This window comes from Tympanuchus pallidicinctus, unplaced genomic scaffold (genome assembly GCF_026119805.1).
Source record: "Tympanuchus pallidicinctus isolate F22 unplaced genomic scaffold, pur_lepc_1.0 scaffold10, whole genome shotgun sequence".
NCBI lineage: Eukaryota > Metazoa > Chordata > Aves > Galliformes > Phasianidae > Tympanuchus > Tympanuchus pallidicinctus.
The window spans coordinates 6,414,468-6,435,838 of record NW_026294619.1 but is presented as its reverse complement, the minus strand read 5'-3'; the positions used below and the strand labels follow the sequence as shown (position 1 = coordinate 6,435,838).

The following is a 21,371-nucleotide window of genomic DNA, read 5'->3' as shown; positions in this document are numbered from 1 at the left end:
ATAACACGAGTTACTTATTTTCATTATGAACAATGCCTTACTTGAGTCAATGAATAGCTGTCAGTATTTTTTTTTTCTTCTACTACTACCCATTCTTTTCTGTCTCAATTGAATTGTCCAGTTATTTTGGTCTCTCAGCTCAATGTTTGAGCTTGAAATGCAACAGTATAGATAAGATTGCTGTTACAAAATTTTTTATGCCTGCATTGCAGATATTTTAAAGCAGATATATCACTGCTTTAACCTCCTTTCTCCTCCCTTCCCCAGTCAGTGGGGTGAGACATCTACAGTCGGCATACGTGTATCTCCCTTTAGAAACTCCTGTTTCTTAGTAGCAACTATAGCAGTGAGAATTATCATGATATTGGAATTTTTGAAAATTAACTACTTGAAGTAACAAAAAAAAAAAAAGTCTTCTAAAGCAGTTCACAGTTCAAGAACAGGAGGAAAATGGGAGCTGATATGAGGACAAATTACAGCAATTACCTATAAAATAAGACTGTACTGATACTTACTTCATATCTGCTTTTTCCATCATACATCTTTTCTGAAGACATGCGAATGGTAGCATAATGAGATAGGCTGGAGGTGGATGTATATTAAAATAAGCGTGTAATGTGTTTATATCAAAGATATCAAACTAACGTGCTAGGGAAAAGAAGAGATGTACCTTTAAGGGACTTTTAAACTGAATGCAAATACAGAAAAGACGAAGATGATGTCCTCATCTCTTAGCATTAAACTGAGAGAAGGTTTTCAGAATGCTGAGATTTGTCACAGGCATGTCTTTGTTTCCTGTTTCAGTTATGATCTGCTAGCATGTTTGTTTTGTCTCCACAGTTATTCAGAATCGGACGCAGTCAAAAACTTCAGATAGTTCTTCTCTGCCAGGAGCAATTCTAGGTGACAAGAAGATTTTTAATTTTCCCTCCTCTGTGACTGAAAATTAGATCTGTGTAAATTTATTGATTCTGAGAGTTCTTTCCTTATATTTATATATAATGTAAATGTAGAACTGCCTGTAATAGACACGAAAGGTTCACTGCACCTCATGACTAGTTTATTCCTGCCTTTGGGAAGGTGTTTAATTTCTTAACTATGGAACCACTTTAAAACTACGTAACTTTAGCTTAAGTTTGTTTTGTATGAGTTTCATGTGAGTCAAACAGGTAGTCATTAACCACACGTTTGTTGTTGAGTCTTCTTTGGCCCACCAGATAGTATGTTCATATATCAATGATACTACAGTACTCACGGATTGTATACTTTAGAATTTGTTTGCCATTTTAATTAGTAGTAAAATTGTGCTAGTATATTGAGTACTAAAATAGGGAAATTGCACTCATTGCTCCAGTGGGGAGTAACAGTTACAGAACAGAACTAACCCATTTTTCAGATACTCAGGCTACACACCCACTGGTTCTGTAGGGCAGCCTGTATATTGTTCTTTTTTTCTTGAACTAATGGCTCTTTCATCTTTCTTTGTAGTGCATCTTATTGTTCCAGGTCTCAATGAAACTCAGCAAAAACTTCTTCCTCCCCTGTCAATAGATGACATAAGTCAAGTATCCAGAAAAAAACTGGGTAAGCAGTAATGAACAACGCTTTTATTGTTCGTGAGCAGTATCAGTATTTTAGCTGGTATGAGATTGTGTATACAAGAGAAAAGCTTTTTTTCACTATTTAACCATTCTTTTTTTAATTTATTTATATAATATTTTAATTGGAATTGTTAGAGTTCATTGGAATCACCTATTTTAAAACATCTGGTCAGGTTTTTAAGATATTTCAAAGCCATTCAAAGGAATGAAGAAATGATCCAAAGAAAAGAAAAGATGGGAATCCAAAGCCATGTTTATAATCCTTAGAATTTTTTTGTTGTTTTACTTTTCAACTTTTTTTTCCATAGATACTTTCTTTTACTGTTTATCTTGAAAAATGGTAGGTTTATGTCCTTTTGTAATAAGAAATTTTCAATGAATTTTTATTGTATGAATTCTGATATGAGTAAATGTGAACGACTGTTTCATGGAGAGATTCTTGCAATAAAATTCATGGGAAAAAAAAATTGTCACAAAGCAGAACATTTCAGTACAAGTTTCGTGTATGTTTAATTAATATGACTGGAACCTGCAGGTTCCAACTCACTCTGAACGAGACTTCATGAAGTTTTTGTTTAAGATTCATAAATTAGTGTATTATCTGTGAATGGTGCACTCATGGGAAATTCAGCTATTTTTTTAAATGTTAACAACACCCCTCGTCCATTTTACAGAGATCTCCTGAGAAAAACTCTGGAGCTCATAATTTTTGGCTTTTCTAGTCTTAGTACTTAGTTTTAATTCTTAACAACTACATTAGATTTTCTTCCTTTCATATTTCTAATTTGTTTATTTTATTCTCTTGCTTCATTACTGACCATGATACATTCTCAGACTGACTTGCTTTGCAGTGAGAAAAGAACACTGCTTGTTTTTGTTCAGATGTTGGGTGCACGTAAGGGTAAAGAGACACAGCACAGTAAAATTTGAATGTGTTTGAGTAAGAATGTGTTTGAACTGAAGCTGAATTACTTGGATTTCAACAAAGCTTTCAGTACTGTTCTCACAGTATACTTCTATACAAAATGATCAGCTTAGCCAGACAAAATGATGTGTGAAGAACTGGCTGATGGGTCAGGCTCAAATGATCAAAGTAAATGGGATTGCAGTAGGCTGGCAGCCACTAGTGAGTTTCCCCAATCTTGGGGCCAGTTCATCAATGGCCTGGATGCAGGACTTCAAGGTTCACTAAGTAGGGGTTCAGTAGGTGTGCAATAAAAGTAGCAGTATGTGACTGTGGAAAAGAGAAGAGAAGGGAGGAGAAGGGAGGAGAAAGGGAGAAAGAAAAATATAAAGGTAGTTTCAGTTGTCCTGGAAGTTTCTAACCTCCTCTGTTGGGAAAGTGTAGAACTTCTAAATTTAGATGCTCTAGTCTGTTTAAAACAGCTGGTGTGATGTCAGTTTGGAGCCACTCTTCATGGTAGATTGCACACCTTTGTGAAAATAACTAGGGTAAACAAGTGATGTTTTATTTTCCATTTACCGTGTGTTCCTTACCAGAGAACATCAAGTGCATGGGTGTACTTACACACAGGGGAATACTGGACTTCAAAGTGTAAAAGAGGAAAGTCATTGCTATCATTTATTTAATATAATTTAAATTTATAAAGTAATTGAGAAAAAAGCATACTGACCAAGTACGGATATCCTTCACTCGTGCCTGTAAACAATGTAAGTCTATAGTAAAATGCATTAAAGCTTTTGTTGTGGGTGAAGTTTTGACTAAGTGATTTTCTGACATATTGCCACTACTACAATTCTGTATTATTTAGAAAAGTCAAAACAATGCATTCCGGGATACCATGTTTATTCAATTCCCAGTTTTTTCTATTTACTTTTTCAAAAATATACCAGTTTTTTTTTTTTTGAAGAATAGTAGCCCAGAAAAACAGAAAAGATCTCACCCACAAAATGAATTTCCTTCCTCACAGTGAAAATAGAAAAACACAGATATTACTGTTTTCAAAATGAACGTCCCCAAGATCCGCTATTTTAATGTATGTATATCTGTTGAAATTAAAGGATTTTGTCCAACCACTATACTTGACAGAAATAAGGTAAAGGAACACGTGCACTCTCTGTCACTGTAATATTTGAAAATTTATTTGACTGTTCTTATAAAATCCTTATATCTATATTACATCTTCAAATTCTGAAAAGTATTTAACTATTTTACTGTTGAAATGTTAGGCAAAACTATTTTGCACTGTGAATGTAATGACTCAGAAAGCATAAATTTATGCTGTGAATCCTATTTTCAAAATATCTTTTAGGAATAAACCAATATTACAAATGCACGTGTGTTTAACGTTTTTAGGCAAATGCTTGTATTCATTGTAGTGGAATTTATTGATTCCTAAAGGTATTCAGCTTTCCACATTTATCCATATTGATTTACTTTGGCAAACTGAAGTGAGACAGAAATAAATCTCTAGTGGAAAAGAGCAGATGCAGCTTTTCTGTAACTCTCTAATGTCTTTGTCCCTTTAGGTAAGAATGAAACTCAAGTATGGCCTGCTGAATCCAAAACACCAGAAGTTCAAGAAATCTCGCCTCAGTCTCTCCCAGGTAATAAGTGTTCTATTTTCAGAAACTCTACTGAATATATTTGCCAAAGATATAAACTGAAATTAAACTCATTTTTACATTGCTTACTCTGCAGTTAAATGCAGTAGTTGGAGGACAAAAGCATAATGAAGCTGAGTTAGTAGCTGTGAGTGATGCATAGAATAAAATGTAGATAAAATTCTGATTAATTTTGGAGCAAAGGTTCCAATACTCCTATTGTTAGGTTAGTAGATATTTATATATTAGAACTGTATCTTTGTGGACTGCTGAATATCTTGAAATTGTGAAAAAATGGCAAAACAAACAACTACACATGTTCTTATTGCTATGATACTGTTAGTTCTGTTCTGAAACAGAACCTTTTTAATCTACTACTTGCTTTTTCTGTGGTTTTGCTTCCATATCTCCTTTCCTTTGGTGACTATTCCTTTTGTTTATACTTTGTTGATCATAGCACCAAGTTCTAATATTAAAGTAGATATTTCAGGAGTTTCACGCTTATTTACATCAAAGAATGCATTCATTTTGATTACGGTATTTCAGTTTAAAAATGACAGTAGGAAACAGCAAAGTGAGAGCAAATCCTTCGAAAGAAAACCAAAGTTCTCTCAAACATAGGATCTATGTTTGCATGTTGTCCATGCAAAAATAACTTTTGTAGTTACACATTTAAGCAAGACTTGCACAAGCAACTGAAGTGAGAGCTCTGAGCACCAGCCTTTTGCAAGGGCTGCATTTGACAGACAGGATAACATGTAGACACATTTTGATTTAGGATTAGGATGTATTTGATTATATTTTGTTTGGATTCACCAATTTGAAAATCACACTGGATTTTTTTTTTTTTTTAAAGTAAGACATAGTAATTATTTGCTGTGAAACATTTAAAGAGGGGTGCTAGAAGAGGCATCAGAATGTTTATTTAAGAGGAACTATGTGATCTCTGTCATTCAAGAAGGGAATAAAGGCGCTTAGAGTGTTTCAGCAAGCAGAACTACCTGAAAGGCTCCATGAGCTGGGCCACTCTTACATTACTGTAAGCCTTTGCCAAAGGGTGTGTTCTGTTCTGTGTGGGTCAGTAACTATTTTGTGTTTGTCAGACAAAAATCCCACCGTTTTCTTAATTTCAGGCCTCCCCTCCCTTGGCAAGCACTTTTACAGAAAGACTAACTAGTAAGCTCTTTGTTGCTTCATGTTTTCCACTTAGGAATATTATATTCTAGAAAGAATACTATTTGTAATGGTTTTTAATTTTTTTCACAGACTTTTAAATTCTCTGAATTGAATCAAGTGTGAACATTTTCTTCACTTGGCAAGGAAATTGTAGCTGACCAATGGTTAGAAATATCAGTGCATTTGCCTAGGACATGGAAGAACTAATTCAGAAAACAGACAAACAAAAAAACAGCAGGTTATTTCTTTTAGTAGGGGGTTGTACCAGAAATATATCAGGGTAGATTTGTGAAATAGAGAACAGAATTGAACTGAAATGGACCATCTGTTAATCCACGCTAGGGCTAGTTTTAGTAGGAGCAATTTCTGTGTTGCTGTCCTTTTCAAGTTCTTCCTCCTTCTGGCCTCTGAAGACTTCCCCATGTGCTCACATGAGATATCAAAGTGAGGACTGTGCTTCCATCATATCTTCAGACTGGGGAGGAAAAGAAGATCAGGAATGAAAGAGTCAAGGGAAATGCGACCTAAATGGATTCTAGCTCTGTTCCATGCTGTGATAGCAAACTAACTATATTTGCTTGGTTTTGTTAACGATTTACTTTGCAGCCACCACTGAACCATCCCAGGAAATTATTAAACCTGCTTCACCTAATTACTGGGAAAAGTCGGAAGTATTTTTAACTTCGAGGCCTAAAGTTTCCGTGTCCTTTATCTCTTTTTACAAAATTGCTTCACTTCATTTCTACAAAAATCTGTGTGAAACAGAGGAGAGCCTCATTTCCTTTATCCCAGTTTTAGACATGCTCAGCTAACTTGGTTGTCAAGGGTCATGCTTCATGTGAGTGAAAACCAAAAGACTTCTTATAAAAGAAATCATAATGATGTCTAAATATCTGTATTTGCTTTTTTCTCATGGTTACATTTAAGCAGAAAGAAATGTTTGCTTTTGAAGCACTTCTGAGGAATTTGTCGGGGTTTGTTTGTTGCTGCTATTATCTTTCAAGGTCTCTCACGGGTGAATTTTCTCCCACAGAGTTCATAGAGATAAATTGCTTTAACTTCTCTGTAGAAATAAATCTCTTTCCACTGATGACATTAAGAACACTGTAGTTGACATAGTAGAAACTGAATTGGGTCTTAATAAAGCAGCATGTATGGAGATTATAGCTTTCAAAGCACTGAAACACACTGTCCTCCAAAACAGAAAATAGTAAAAAGTTTCTAACTGTAGTGGCAGCTATCCATCTATTTTCAAGCTGGGAAACAGCATGTTTTCTTCAGGAAATGAAATAATAAGCTTATATATTTACCCTTTCGGTTCTTGCCTGAAGCATGCTTAACATGCTGAATGGGTTGTGAAAGAAGTATGGAGAATAAGGCAAACAAGCAAAAATAACTTCTCTTTTACTCCATTTCAAAATGAAAATGATCTTAAACTAAGTAAAGACTAAAATGTAATCCGATATTGAAGCTAATCACCACTATCCCCTGTATATACCAATATGTGCTAAATACTGTGTAATTTGCTTTCTGGAAGGAACTAATGTTCTCACCATATTTAAGGCTGAGAACTTAACATCCCATGTTCCATATTGCTCTTGTTTCATAACCTCAGACTTTCGCTCATATGTCCTTTATGACTGATTAAACACTAAAAGACCTCTGACAAGATGCAAGAAAGAAGTGATATTGACTTACATACCTTAAGAATTAAATGTTACGCAAAATAAGGAGTATAATTATGCACTAGTATATTAAAATATAGTTAGCAATTCAGTATAGCTGCAATGAATGGCTGTTTGATTAGCTACCCATACTTTACTGTGAAGGTGTAGAAGAAAGAGTAAAAGTCAAAAGACTGTTATATTGCTATCACTGGATAAAATGAACTAAGGTATTATTACAGGGGAATCTTTATTCTTTTTTTTTTTTTTTTTTCTTATCATTTTTCAATTAGAATAATTAAAAAATCCAGAATGGTAGAGAAAATATTTGTAAATACATTGTGTGATGTAACAATTCTGTTATTCTGTGTTCTATGAATGAAACTTGAGAGTCTGCAGCAGAAGTGCTGTTTGAGTTTCTAAGTCTTTTTGACTAACATGTTTGGGTTTTTTTGTTTGTTTGTTTGTTTTTTCTTATGTAAAACTGCTACAAAATTAACCCAGTACTCATGGAATTCATAAGTGAAGATAAAAATGAATTATAATGAAATTATCCGTTGCTGCAAAAAAAAATACTAATCAGCTGACATAGAATAGTGGTTAAAAAAGCAGTGGGCTTTGGGCAGTAGATGAACAGAAATGCACAGAGAGATTCAAAATTAAATAAAGCTTCTTTTTTTCTAGCTCAGGCTGAGAAAAAACACGGACCTAAGGAATTTAAATCAACGCCTAAGCCCGAATTGCAAACTCAAAACATATTGGGTAACTAATTTTGCTGCTTCTTACCTTCTATATACAGTAAATGTATTTTTTCCATTTTCAGATGACTTTTCTACTACATTCCTTCTACTGAGCAGCATCAAAGAAAGTCCTAATTAAAATTTTTTGTTCCCTTTGTGCTTCCAGCATCTCACAGATGAAATGTAAAGCAGAATGGATCCAGCACTGACTGAGCTGTGTCTGTTATGCATGATTATTGCTAGCAGTTTTGACTGGGTGATTCAATATTGTTTTTCAAAGTATTGCTTTCTCTGTATGTCATCTGAATAACTCACATCAGATAAAAATTCCATCAGTAAAGTGGTTTTAGTGATAGAATGAAACTTGCAAACTCGATAATTTTCCTTTGACAACAGATTCATTTGGATAACATCAACAGTGATGTAAAAGGAATATTTTTTTATTGTGTATGACATGTATTTGTGTTTGACTTGGAGGAAAAAAAAAAGAGCTGTAATGTTTGGGTTTTTTGTTTTTTGTTTTTTGAGCTCTCCCATTACTTGAAAGATTTCTTATGTTTCTTCTGGCATTTAGAATTCTAAGTTCTCCAATGTTGGTTTTGCCTTTATTTTAATCCTAAAACTGCGCAAAATCATGAACATGAACTTCTGGCTATATATGTATACACATATTTAATTTGGATTAGATTTTCTAAATCAAAAATGGCATAAATACAGGATGATGAGTGTTAAAGGAGAAGAGTGAGCTTTTTCAGCACAGAAATACAGATGTTCCACATGAAGAGGACTGCCAGTTCTTCTCAATTGTTTTTACGTATTCCTATTGATTCATGATAATATCATCCTCTCTTTTGTCTGTTACAGTTGCAAGCAGGTTTCCAGAACATACTGAAGTTAAAACATTGTCTCATTTTCAAAGTTACATTTAATCACCTTTTAACCATAATTAACTTTGCCTGTTTTCTAACATGCCTTTTAAGATGGAGATATGAAAGTGAATCAAGGTGCGTCACTGCTTAATTTCAAACTAGGTGATCATGGTTACAGGTGGATTTTTATTACTGGCTTCCTCTAATTGGTGGTTCTTAATATTATGATTATGGGAAATGATGATTTTATTCAGATTCCACACATCTTTTTAAGTGGCAAAACTGCATATGTTTTGTTTTTTCCCCAGGGTGGAACTCTTTATTGTTGTTATTGGTAAACACCATTGGTTTCCAGAATGCTTTAGAAGTCAAAATACAGTCCCATACTTTGTCTTCCAATACTCTGTATTAAATAAAGCCTTGATTATTTCTTTTATCATAGTTTCTAATGAAATACATCCACTTCCTTCTGGAACCAGAATCTTTGATGCTCCAAAAAGTCCATTGACAGAACTTGGTAATTATTTTGTTTGTAAATTTGAGTAAACTTCTGTGTAAAATTATCTGAATTACCTAATTTTTTTTGTTTGTTTTTAACACTTCAACTGCAATAATATTTTGTATGTAAATTATTGCAGCAATTAGTTTTTTCCCAAAATTTGCAGGTCACATCTTTCATTCTCAGTCTTTCTTTTTTGTTTTATTATAGTGACAGGTTGCTCTGAACTCATGCGTCTTAAAGAATAAAAGGATATATGAGCTACCTTTTATAACTTTTATTTATGGTATGATGATGGTAACTTATGCCTCGTTGAAATATAAGTCAACAACTGAACAAATACTTACATTGTAGTACCCCCTAAGATAATCAAAAGAAAAAAAATTAGATATGGTCACCTAATCAATTGGTGAAGTTGTCACAGCTTAACCAAATTAAAACAAAACTGTAAGCAGGTCAGGGAGAGTTTGGGTAGAGCAAACCTGACTAGTCTTAGTCCTGAACTCAGTATAAAGCTTATAGCCTATTAGTAACAGTGGCAGTACCATATTGCAGGGCTGCACAATTACACCCATGCCATTACAGATTGTGATCTTTTCATTAGTTAACAGAAGTGTCCTAGAGTCGGTATAGATTTGTATTTCACTAAGCTTTGAATGAGAATTTATCATGTAATGGTGCTGATTTAATTAGACAATGTACTTAATGCACTGCCAATTTTAAAGTCATTTCCTGGAAGAGCTCGTGATTTCTTGATGTGCTTATTTGAACCAAGCAGTACAATTTGAATGATCTTGAGAATTCGCTGTTGATTTGTTGCAATATTTGACAACTCTGCTTAAGGGGATAGAGATTCATATTTATTTTCACTGTAAGTTTGGTTAAATGTAATTAGAGGTAGCATTAAAAAGAAAAAGTCCTTTTAACATTTTCCAAACAAGTTTGACAGAATTGTAGTTGTTTAAAGCCTGAAAATTATTATGGATAGGAAGTATTTTTGCTTTCTAGAGAATAATCTGCTCCTATGTTTCTGTCTGTAGTAGAGGTAAAATGGTAACAGTTGAGCAAAAATACACGTTAAATTCAAGTTCTGATGTCTTCCATTTCTGCCACGTAGCAAAACCTGAGATTTAATTATGTGAGGTTGGACTCTGACATTGGATCAGGTGGAGCATCTGTGCTCCCAGTGAAGTAAGTGTGAACTCAGTGGTACTCTGTGAGAGTGACTGCAGGAGTTATTTGCGGGAAATTTTTCTGCACTGTGCCTCAGCATGTTGTGATCACCTCAGGTCATGAAATCAGTGGGAAAAAAAGAGAGAATTTAGTTATTGAAGCTAAAGTGCGTGACCTGTATTCTGTCCTAGTTTCTCAGAAGACGTTTTCCTTTATTTTTCTATCAAGATTGTACCAGAGGGAGACATCTCCCACTATTTTATAAAATTTCTGTGTGGTCAGTGTATTTTGAATTCAAACATTTCTGAAAAGATAGCTTTGTTAACATAGCTCCACTCTTCTGATGCCTTTGGGAGATCTCTCATAGCTCTTACTATATGTAAAAATATCAAAGGAAGCTTTTGTTGGCCGAAGTTGTGAATCATAATGCTTGTTTGTATTCTTTTCTGTATCGAAATCAGTACATAGTAACCAGGAATAATATTTATTAATGTGATCTGTTGGTTAAAGGCAAATGAGGAAGCAGATTCAATATATGAAACAGAAGTCTGTCCTTTTTTAGTCATAAATTCATATTGTCTGCATTCAAACTGAGCCCTACACCTTTTTATTTGAATTTTTTTGTCAGTCTCAGAGAAGGTTAGCTTTAAAATCCTGGTGTAGCTACTTTAAAAAAAAATCATACTGTTAAGGAGCAATTAAAAATGTATATGAAATTTTGTCTTTCATATACATTATAACCTAGGTAAGCATTAGTGACAATTGCAGCTTTTTTTTTTTTTTTTAATTGGAAAGAACTGTTTATCAGGGGCTTGTACGCATGATTTAATAGGATCTGTTTCTTATTTCTTACCGTAAAACCCACACATGATGGAAGTTCACTCATGTTGCCCTTTAGGTAAGAATACCCAATTCCAACTTGATTCCTTGTTTCCATTAAAGCACAATAGCTCTCTTGAAATCACCTATACTTCTAAGTGAAATAACATTAAGGTCTTGTAGTACTATTCATTACAACACAGCAATTTAAAGATCCTGTTTTCTCCTTTTCACAGTTATTTCACTGACTTCGTCTTTCTTACTTCTTTCATCATTTCCAATTACACCTTTCTTTAAAATAGTTCTGTGTAATATAATAGGAACCAGTTGATACACACTTGCAAATGCTACTTCAAGTGTGTTTGTTTGGCTTATAGCTTTTTGGTTGTGTATGAAAACCTGATTGGATTTATCTAAAGGTTGCATACAGTAAAAAACACCCGTGAGAACAAAAATTTAATCTAAATAAGAACTTAGTTACAGCTAAAATTAAATTTCATGCCATTTACAAGGAGACTATTTGCCTGGATATCTTATTTTTTTTTCATGTTTACTCTTAGCTACTCAGAGTCCAACCTTGAAATCTGTATCTCTACCTTCAGCAGATACCAGAGAGATGGAGATAGGTAATCCGTGGATTATTTCCATATTTTTCCATTATATTTATATCAATTAGATCTGCAAATGGTAATTTTAAGATTTGCGTTAGAATCTTGGCTACGAACACTCACATCAAGCTGCTTTTGTCTGTGTAATCATCCGAAAAAGACATTTGTTACTGGCTTAAAAACTGACCACATAAAGACAACGTTGTCAAATCTTATTCTTTCTTATTTCTTTCACTTCTTATTGTGAAGCTGCATCTCATATCTTCCAAAATTTAATAAGGTAAAATTTCATTCTTTTGGGCATGTGGAACTCTAATTGCAATCTGAAGACTGGATTGTAAGCCATCATCTCCTGTTGTCATTACACAGTTGTCTTGCGCCTCACTTTTCGTCTGTAGTGCTTTGCATTGGCATCATCTGGAATTTCACAGCCTTCACAAAGCTTCTTATGCTAACTTATTAAGTCACAGGTCTCAGCAGTTTAAGCTCAGATTCTTTTTTCAGCTGTTGATGAAACGCAGCCTGTTTCGTCAAGATCCAAAACATCTGGTACCACAGAAGTGCAGCCCACAAAATCTGGTAATGATTTCTCATCAGATTAATTCTCTTGACAGTTAGGAATTTTCAGAAAAGGCATACTGACTCTCATTAAACAGTTTGTTGAGTTTGACATAATGAAGAATATCTACAGATATGGAAGTGTTATATTGATTTACAGGTTTCTTTATGAACTTTTATACGAAATTATAATTGAACTTCTGGTTTGTGGATGAGTTTTGTTGTTTATTTGATTGGTTGTTTTGAAAGCATAGGCCTTCCTTTAAACTTCATAGATGAATATAGACATGCCATTCTAAATCACCCAGATCTCAAAACTGGAACTATAAAAACATGTTACTGAAAACATAGACGTTCATTGAATTATAGAATGCCTTGGGTTGGAAAGGACTGTAAAGATCCTCTAGCTCCAAGCCCCTGCCCTGGGCAGGGCTGCCACCTACCAGCTCAGGCTGCCCAGGGCCCCATCCAGCCTGGCTTTGAATGATTCCAGGGATGGGACATCCTCAGCTTCTCTGGGCAGCTTGTGTCAGGATCTCACTACACTCTGAGTAAATTGGCTACTTAACGTATTGAAAATATCTCCAAATATACTACTCCTATTTTTAAGATGAGGCAATTTGGGTGTTTGAGTAGGGCTTTTTTTTATGTGGGACCACTGCCAGTATCCAAAAGAAACAAATGTATAAAGAGCCAGCTGGAAAGATTTCACTTCCCTAACATGCCAACAGTGTAATGCCAGATGCATATGTTTTTGGACGAAATCCATTACTAAAGGGAAGATCACCTGGAAATGTCAGCCATTCACATGCCTGACAAAAGATAGCTCCTATGTTTCATTCTTGCTTTGTTATCTTTTCTTTCTCCTTCTCCAGTTTCAGCACCAGGACATCCTACTGCTTGATCCTTGAAATTCTAGACAAAGATTCCATACCGTACCAATCTTCTCATTTTTATTCATAATTTGTTCTCTTTCTTCTTCTCCATATAAGCTTCTTCATATAAGCTCAGAACTTCTTGCGTGATTTTGATGACAGTTTGGTCATCACTACATTATACATCTGTGCATTAATATTAATAATTTTGGAAATAAATACAATTTTTTTAAAGTCACAATTGATTATAGTATATTTGAGTCTACCTTTTTGGAGGACTTAATGTGTTAAATATTAGCTAAATTTTTCTTCAGCTCATAAAAGACAGTGCTGCTGCAGATGGTTCTTGTCATTTTAAAATAATACGACATGATTTGTGTTTTTATTTTCCAGCTTCCCATGGCTTTCTTCATATTACTTCTACTCCTCAAACTTTTACAGCTTCAGAAATGACAGATGCTGGTAAATTACACTAATGTTATTTTAGAAGCATAATCTTTTAAATGTATTTTTTATGCTGAAAGTTTACTACTATTAGTGGTTTGAGTCACTTATTCTATATTGCCTGCATTGGATGTTGCAGTATGTGTTAGTTCTTCAAATCCTATAGCAGTGTCATAATTCCTGGGACCAAGCACAACCCAGATGAAAAGTAAGACTGCAACAAGCACACAGCTGAATAGGGCAGTATTGATCTAACAAATTCATCAAGAGAAGATGTAAATTTTGCAAGGTAGAAGATTGTTACTGTCAACTAAGCTATACTTTCTGATGATAAATCAGTTTTCTTTCTCACTTTCTTTCTGTCAGTGTACATGTTCCAGTACAAATTTTGCTGTGATTTTTCCTGTACATTGACTTAAAAGCAGCAAGTACACATTTCAGTCCAGTCCATTCTAATTTAGCTATACTGTGGACTAGAGCTGTAGGGATGGGTTGTTTTACTTTCCTGAAGCTTTTGGTATGTGATGATGCTTGGTATTTTTGGGTTTTGTTTGAATGTGAGCATGTATATGCATGAGAAGTGAAAGCAATGAGAAAGAGATAGAAGGAGGTAAGGAGAAAGGAAGCAATTCATTGCTACAAACTTACAGTAATAGAGCTGTAGTTTAAGTTCTTTGCTGTATAATAAACTGGATTCTGGCACCCTAATGCAGTTTCTGGCAGTTCTGACTTGGTGCAAAATATTATAGAGCCTCCTAGTCCCAGGTAATGATTTTAAATCAAATTAGTTAATTATTTTATATAGAGCAGGTGCACACAAGTTGAGTTGAACAAAATTTGAGAAACTGCATAGAGATTAGTGGCTTAATGAAGTGGAGTAGAGAAACTTTTATCTCCTGAACTTACAGTCATTTTCCCTCAGTTTATGAAGATTTCTAACATTCGTGGAAAGATGTGGTATAAATTGTGGGCCCATTTTTTTTCAGATGCTATTTGAGGCAAACCTATATATAGTTTTATAGATAGATTTTCAGTTCCTTTGTAGATATTCTCACATGTAGGAAAATAAGAAAATACATTCAGCCATATAGTTAAGGTATTTAAAATACTCAGACTAGCACAAGGTTCATTAAAAAAATAAATAAAATTTTGACTTCTGCAGAGCAGTGGAAGTTGAAATTCCTCTCTTTTCTTCAGTTCTACCCCCTTAATTTATTTACATGCAACTCTTTCTCAGATGTATTTGCATTTTTTCTCTGCAGCTGGATTTACTGCTGATTTGGAGATTACCATGCCTGTAATTACCACAGAACCGCAATTGTTAGAAACAGCACTGGGTAAAATTGATAAGTTGACTTGTTTTAGTTTTAACGTCTTACTTTCCATTTCTATCCTTACTGCTGTTTTTGGAACATTTCCCTTGCTTTAGTTGTCACTGTCCCAGTAATTCATACCATTTATTGCTGCAGTTAACCAGATTCTCATCTGCACTTGTCATTCATCTTTATAGATGGGGGATAGAGTCCTTGCAGTGGGTTTTAGTTGGTTGATTTTGGTTTTCTCATTATTGAGGTTGCCAGCTGTGGGCCTGCTTTTCTTAATGTCGTTTTTTTTTTTTTTTTCCCCCTATGCTAAGAGCACTTAACAGTGGAAGGTAATGAGGGGTTTAACATACGTTTCTGTGTAATATTTCCGTGAAAAGGTTGTTTTGACTGGCTTTATATTAGATGGCACATTGTCTGCCTTCTGGATCAAAAGGTGTTATCTTACTACCTGCAAATCTTAATACATGTTTTAAGACTCTTAAACAATAATAAGAATTCTTGCTAAAATGAATAATTAAGTGATATTTTTCTACAATGACATGCTCACCAACCAACAGTTCGTGAGGCATTCTCATTTCTGGCTAGCTTGCAAGCAGATTTCTTTCTGCTTTTATTTTAGCATTGCAAATTTTGTCTGCTGAGTCATGTCCTATATGTAGTAGCTCTGAGGTAAATAAACCTATTAATAGACATTACCTTTTCAGATTTAGATGAAACTAAGCCTCTTTCTTCAAGATCCAAAACATCTGGCGTGCCAGAAATGCTTCCAATCTCAGCTGATAATGATATTACTCTTCAGTGTACTTCTCCTGACTTGTAGGCAGTCTTTCAAAAGTCATAGCAATGGTTTGTTAGATAGAGGGTTGATTCTGCTTTGCCATTTTAACTGAGGAATGCACACTCCCCCGTGTAACTGGGAGTGTTTTGAGATCTGTTGTATCTGCAGGAATTTTTCAGGAATTCATAGTTGAATATTAAAGTGATATAAAAGTAAATTTTAAAAATGCTTTTGAGCAAGTGGCAAGACTGTGTCCTCCATTTTTCTGTAAAGGATTTTATAACCAGGCCTGTTATTTCAAATGGTTAAATACATCCTAGCGTGTCAAATCTACTCCTTTTGTATATTGCATGTGCAACATACTTCTCCATTGGTGGAAAAAGCTTTAGCTATTCTTAATATCCCACAAGGTTTAAAACCATGGGAAAAAAACATTTAGTGATTTGGTTAGTGGCTATTACCACCAATTTTTTCAGGTTTCTGCAGGCTTGAAAGATTTCAACAACAGTCTTACCTATCTTAGAAATTGAATAAGGCCGTCAATGTAGCAAAGGGATGCAATACACTGAGAATAGATTTTCTACCACATTACATATTTTTATGTATTTTTTCTGTGCAAAATTAGAACGAGAGCTACCGTACAAGCAATTCAGCTTACTTAAGTCAGTTTTTTTTCAGTGAACTGTCAGACAACAGACCACACAAGTATAGGTGGATGAAAAATGTCCCAAGAACTCTTCAGAAAAATGGCCATTCATCACTTGTTTGCTGGCATCTCTCTGCTGAGACATTGAGCAAGCATTAATAGAGCTCGGAGCTTAAGGTTACTGAACAGCAGAATTAAGGCTTTGGAAAATTCTAGTGAAAAGTAAGATCTGATTTCAAATAGTAATATCATGTCAGTGATTTGGCCAGTCCTTTATTTATAGTAAAAAGGACATTAATATATTGTTAAGTTTCTCAGCCCCGCCAAGTCCGTTTTCTGCTAGATATGCCTAGTTCGCTACAATGTTAGCTGTTTCCAATCTGTATTAACTCAGTTGAGCTACCCTGATTTAAAAGTGAAATAATACTGTAATGAGTGCACCTGTTAATGTAAAATAACAGAATGTAATATGCCCTTCATAAATTGAAAACTCCATACTGGCACTGCTTGGAAGAAAATTGCTCATCCCTGGAATCTGAAGGCAGTTCTCTGGTTTGATCTTAGCTACTCAGAGGCCAAAGCTGAAGCCTACTTCTCCATATGTTGCAATCGAAGGAAGAGTGGGGGGTAAATACGATTTTTTCTTTTTGATTTCTTTTCCCCTTCCATCACTTCACATCATTTTCATCTGCTTGGAGCAACACCAAGGTTTACTATTGTACCCTGTCTTGCAGAAACGCTTGTCACGCTAGCTACATGATTCTGTAGTTTAAAGCCATGCTTTTCCCATCACCTGGAATCCATTTTTCTGCGGGGACATTTGGCACAAAGAATCCATCACGCCGTGCCTTCCTTCTCTGTGTGCCTCTCCATGCATTTCTTTTTTGTTGTTCTGAAACTTCTTTCTAGGATGCAGTTTTCCAATATGGCAGAAGCATACCTTTACTACTGCACAGGTGTCGCTAGAGACATGGGATAGGTGTCTCAGAATTTCCTTACGGGATAACACTTATTCTTTTTTCCTTGTTTGTTTCAGTAGCTTGAGCCCTTGAGTTCTAGTTGGATGAGTAGCTGTGTTACTCGTTGACTTAGAGACTAACGCAAAGAGAGAACTGGGGTTCTCAGGTGTAACGGGGAATGGTGAGGCCTTCTGTGTGTCCTGTTTGGGAAAGATTGCATAGATATCTCAAGATCATTTCCGTCTGATCGTAGCAACCCAGAGAAGGGGCCCGGACTTCACCTCAACTGCTTCACCGAAAGCCACGAGGACTATGAAGGGTAAATAACGTGCAGTTCCCTTCCTGCTCTGAGTATTTGTGCAGTGCTTTTTCTTCTGCAGATGTGACATGTGACAGATGTTTTGCGTGCTTACCATCCTAAAAAGGGGCCAGTGATGCTGCTGGTCTCTTATGGCTCTTGAGTAGACATTGCTTCATTTATAATCTTTCTGATCCCTTCTGGGAGGTTACCTACTAGAGGCTTCACGCATTCTTAGGTTTACTCTGTTCTCATGGGCATACGTGTACCGCTTGAACAATAGGGTCATGTCACGTGGAGGGAAGTAATGCTGTAATGTGTGTAATGGAAGCCTGCTTTGAGCCGGGCTAGGTCTGCCTGCGTATAGCTGCATCTTGGAATCACTCATGTGACTGCAGCCAGTGTGAGGAGCTGGTTTCTGAGAAGGTGATTTCTGTGTTTGATCTTAGCAACCCGGAGACCGAGGCTGAAATCCACCACTCCTTCCTCCCTGACGACCCAGCAAACTGTGATTGGTAACTAGCAAACATCCTCCTTTTTCTCTTTTCTCTTGCTTCTCTGGCTCCCATTTACACTCCATGCCCCAACACACGCAGCATCATTCTCATGTTTCTTGGAGAGTCTGAAGATTTGCTGGTGAGACTTGGCTTGCAGAAACACCCGCCACACTTGTTACGCAGTTGCATTGTTTGAACTCATGCTTTATCCATTGCTTGCCAGCACTACCTGTGGGGGCTGAAAGACAGCTTCTTTAGAGGGTGTATTATTGTGCCTTGCCTCCGGTACCATTTCACTGCTCCCTTTCATCCTGGGAACAACCTTCCCTGGTGAGCTGCACCCAAATAGACGTCGCTGCTCAGAAACCCACTCCTTCTGTGCGCATCCAGGCCAGTGCAAGATGGCGGCACTGCAGTTCTGCTGTCCTTTGGTGTTTCCTTTTCCAAGGGTGCAGCTGTCAGGTTCTTCACCACTGACTTTCCAGGTGGTCAGCTGTCAGCTGTGCATGCAGAGATGCTGTCACCACCTGGAAAGGAATGCTCTGCTTTTCTGCCGCTGTTGAGGTCGCACTAGGACTTGAAACACGCTGCCTCTTCTCACCTTTTGGTGAAGCACAGCACGTCCCTTCAGGCTTTTGAGAGACCTGATGGTGACGCTGGCCTTGTCTGTTCATGGTTCTTGCCAGTCTGGTAATGGTGCAAAATGGAATTTTTTTCCCCAGATGTTGTTGTGCTTTTAGGGGAACTTATTTTTCTTGGCCTGCTTTGAGTGGCACATGCACGTGGAGGTGAAATTCCCGTGCTTGAAAATTGGTGTTTGCTGTGGCATTTGGTGACAGTGGTGGAGTAGCTTGTGGTGGCAGATTCTATAGTATTGTCAGGTGTAGAGGTCTGGTGTGTTACCTTGCAGTATTCGTGACCCATGGTGTTATGAAGCATTTTGTGAGCAGTATTTGAATCCTAGAAATTTGAAATTGAGTGTAAGGTAAAGGTATTTGAAATCATAAAATGTATATGTTTGTCTTTGCTGACAGTATTTGTTTCTCTGCCTTGTGATATTGCCTAGATCTTTTTTTACATTATTTTCTCCTTTTTATGTATGTCTGTTCTTCTAGTTTCCTGTCATCAGTAAATTTGGAAAAGCCTTCATTTTTATGTGTTACAGAATTCATACTGTGCACAAACATGGTGCAGCTGCATTAATACTCCATGGGTGGTACTGTCAGTTATTCTGCCTGCCTCTGCTTTAATTGTTTTTGTTTCCTTTTCAAGTTGAGAACTGTATTCTATCCAAGGTCATTTCAGTCACATAAAGCTATCTTCATTAGATGGAACAATTTCATCTAGTTAGGTGTGGCTTTATTCTCTGTCTCTTTTTCTCTGTGGTGTGTTTTGTCAGAACTACCAGAGCATTATCCCTCAGTGTAAAAAATCAGACAATTTAGGTTTCTTGTTACTTGTTATTTAATCTGAAGAGGTCATGAGCTTTCCTAGCAATAGCGGAGCACCTACTTTTCAGTTTTTCATATACTGCTATTCATAGAAACAGTCAGTCCACGTTTCTTTCATACTGGCTGCATAATATTTCCTGCAGAAAATCAGATTATAATCTCTTTTTTTTCATCTATTTTTTCATTAAAATGTAGTCACAACAACTTAAATGTGCTTTTAAGCCATTTTCCACCAAAGAATGATCTTTTTCAGTATTTATATTAAATTATCTTTATGGCAGCTGGGTGAACATACAACACCTTGGCTTGCTTATGAATTTAACCATCACCAAGAAGGGTAATCCTTTGATACCTTGTCTTCTAGAAACAGCTTGCTTCAGTGTCCTTTCTCATTTGATGTTTGCTATCCAGAAACCAACTACAGAATTTTTTCTTTTGTCCTTCATGACAAATACAGGGACAATGCTGGCTAAATAGAATAGATTCAATAACAATTTACATTACTTTGTCATCAGTCAGAGGCTTACTTAAGCATACTGGCAGCCAAATGTCTGCAGCAAGCCTTTTATTAAATCTTTTATATCAACTTCTGTGTAACTTCCCATACCATTGTTACAAACGTATACAGTCATATATTTGCCAACAATTTCTTTAAATTTTTTAAGATACTGCTCTGATTATATAGATTTTAGAAATGAGAAGAGAAACTGTAGGAGAAAATTGTTAATCACATGACAACTATATAGTTGTATGACCCAAGTCCTTTTATTCAAAAAAATGTGTCATACCTTAACTATTCTGAAGACTGTCTGCTGTCTAGCCTGCCTTCTACATCATCACAAACTGCACACTGCTAGTAAGGCAATGTGAACTGTCTAGTTTTTTGAACTTAACCTCACTCCACACCTCTATTCTCTTTTCAGCTTATGATGAAATATAGCCCACTTTCTCAAGATTTCAAACATCTGAAAGAAATAGTATCCTCAAAGTGCCATCAGCCTTATTTGGTTATATGTCTTGAAAACTTAGTTAGACATTTTATATAAAACTGTATTCATGTTTTACTATTACATTAATTTATAAAGAGAATATTAAAGACAAATCAGTGCAGCTTTCTATCAGGGAAGGTTGTAGTGGACCTAATGATGTAGATGAGAAACCACTGAAATTAATTTTATATAACAGTACTAGAATTTATTATGTTGTTTCACAGAAAATTTTCATAAAGCAGGCTGCGTAGTGTAGATTAACATACAGAAAAAAAATCGTGTGGAATGATACTGGCTTTAAGTGGTTGTCAAATAAGAATGATATGTTTAAGTGGATTTTGTGGGAGAAAGACCTAAGCCCAGTATTAGCCAATTATTTTCTTAATGACACAGCTGAAAAAATGGAATCACTGATTGTTTGGCTGGTAAATGATACCAAGCTGGGAGACATAGGAGGGTAGGATATGCTTCCTCAAGGACAATAATTTGCCATATGCAGTACTAATCAATTGTATAATAGCACGATGGAAAACCACAATTATTCAGGAAAGGATCTTTTCATTTTGTTGATCAAAAATGTGACTGTGCCAAAAAGAGAAATGCTAGAAAAATTTTCACAGTAGAACAACAAACTACAAGGTATAAGTAGACAAGTACATTTTTGTGCTTCAAAAAAACATGGTCTATACCCACTAGAGTGGTACAGAGGATACCAGCAAAAGTGAATAAAAGTCTAGAGAATGCAGCAAATAAGTGAAGATAGAGTGAATTCTGGTTGCTTAGTTTGCTTGAATGAAAAAGGCATCAACATGCAGACGTATCTCAGATTTATTTGTG

The 21,371-nt window shown here is 35.7% G+C and overlaps 2 protein-coding genes across 48 annotated transcripts in view; both read left to right on the top strand.

Annotated features, from left to right (window-relative positions):
* ABI3BP (ABI family member 3 binding protein) overlaps positions 1-21,371 on the top strand; it is a 302,331-nt gene that overhangs the window by 219,357 nt on the left and 61,603 nt on the right. For 28 of the 47 annotated variants that reach the window (XM_052664412.1, XM_052664501.1, XM_052664466.1 and 25 more), the window contains exons 8-19: positions 841-903; positions 1,489-1,584; positions 4,092-4,169; positions 7,691-7,768; positions 9,058-9,132; positions 11,667-11,732; positions 12,219-12,293; positions 13,541-13,609; positions 14,854-14,928; positions 16,905-16,967; positions 17,553-17,618; positions 18,047-18,112. In XM_052664412.1, coding sequence (XP_052520372.1) covers positions 841-903; positions 1,489-1,584; positions 4,092-4,169; positions 7,691-7,768; positions 9,058-9,132; positions 11,667-11,732; positions 12,219-12,293; positions 13,541-13,609; positions 14,854-14,928; positions 16,905-16,967; positions 17,553-17,618; positions 18,047-18,112 — 870 coding nt within the window. The remainder of the gene's footprint in view (positions 1-840; positions 904-1,488; positions 1,585-4,091; positions 4,170-7,690; positions 7,769-9,057; positions 9,133-11,666; positions 11,733-12,218; positions 12,294-13,540; positions 13,610-14,853; positions 14,929-16,904; positions 16,968-17,552; positions 17,619-18,046; positions 18,113-21,371) is intronic. The other 19 variants (XM_052664629.1, XM_052664607.1, XM_052664509.1 and 16 more) reach the window with 15 other exon arrangements.
* The window catches only part of RPL24 (ribosomal protein L24), a 304,494-nt gene that overhangs the window by 277,251 nt on the left and 5,872 nt on the right, over positions 1-21,371 (top strand). The window lies entirely within an intron of this gene.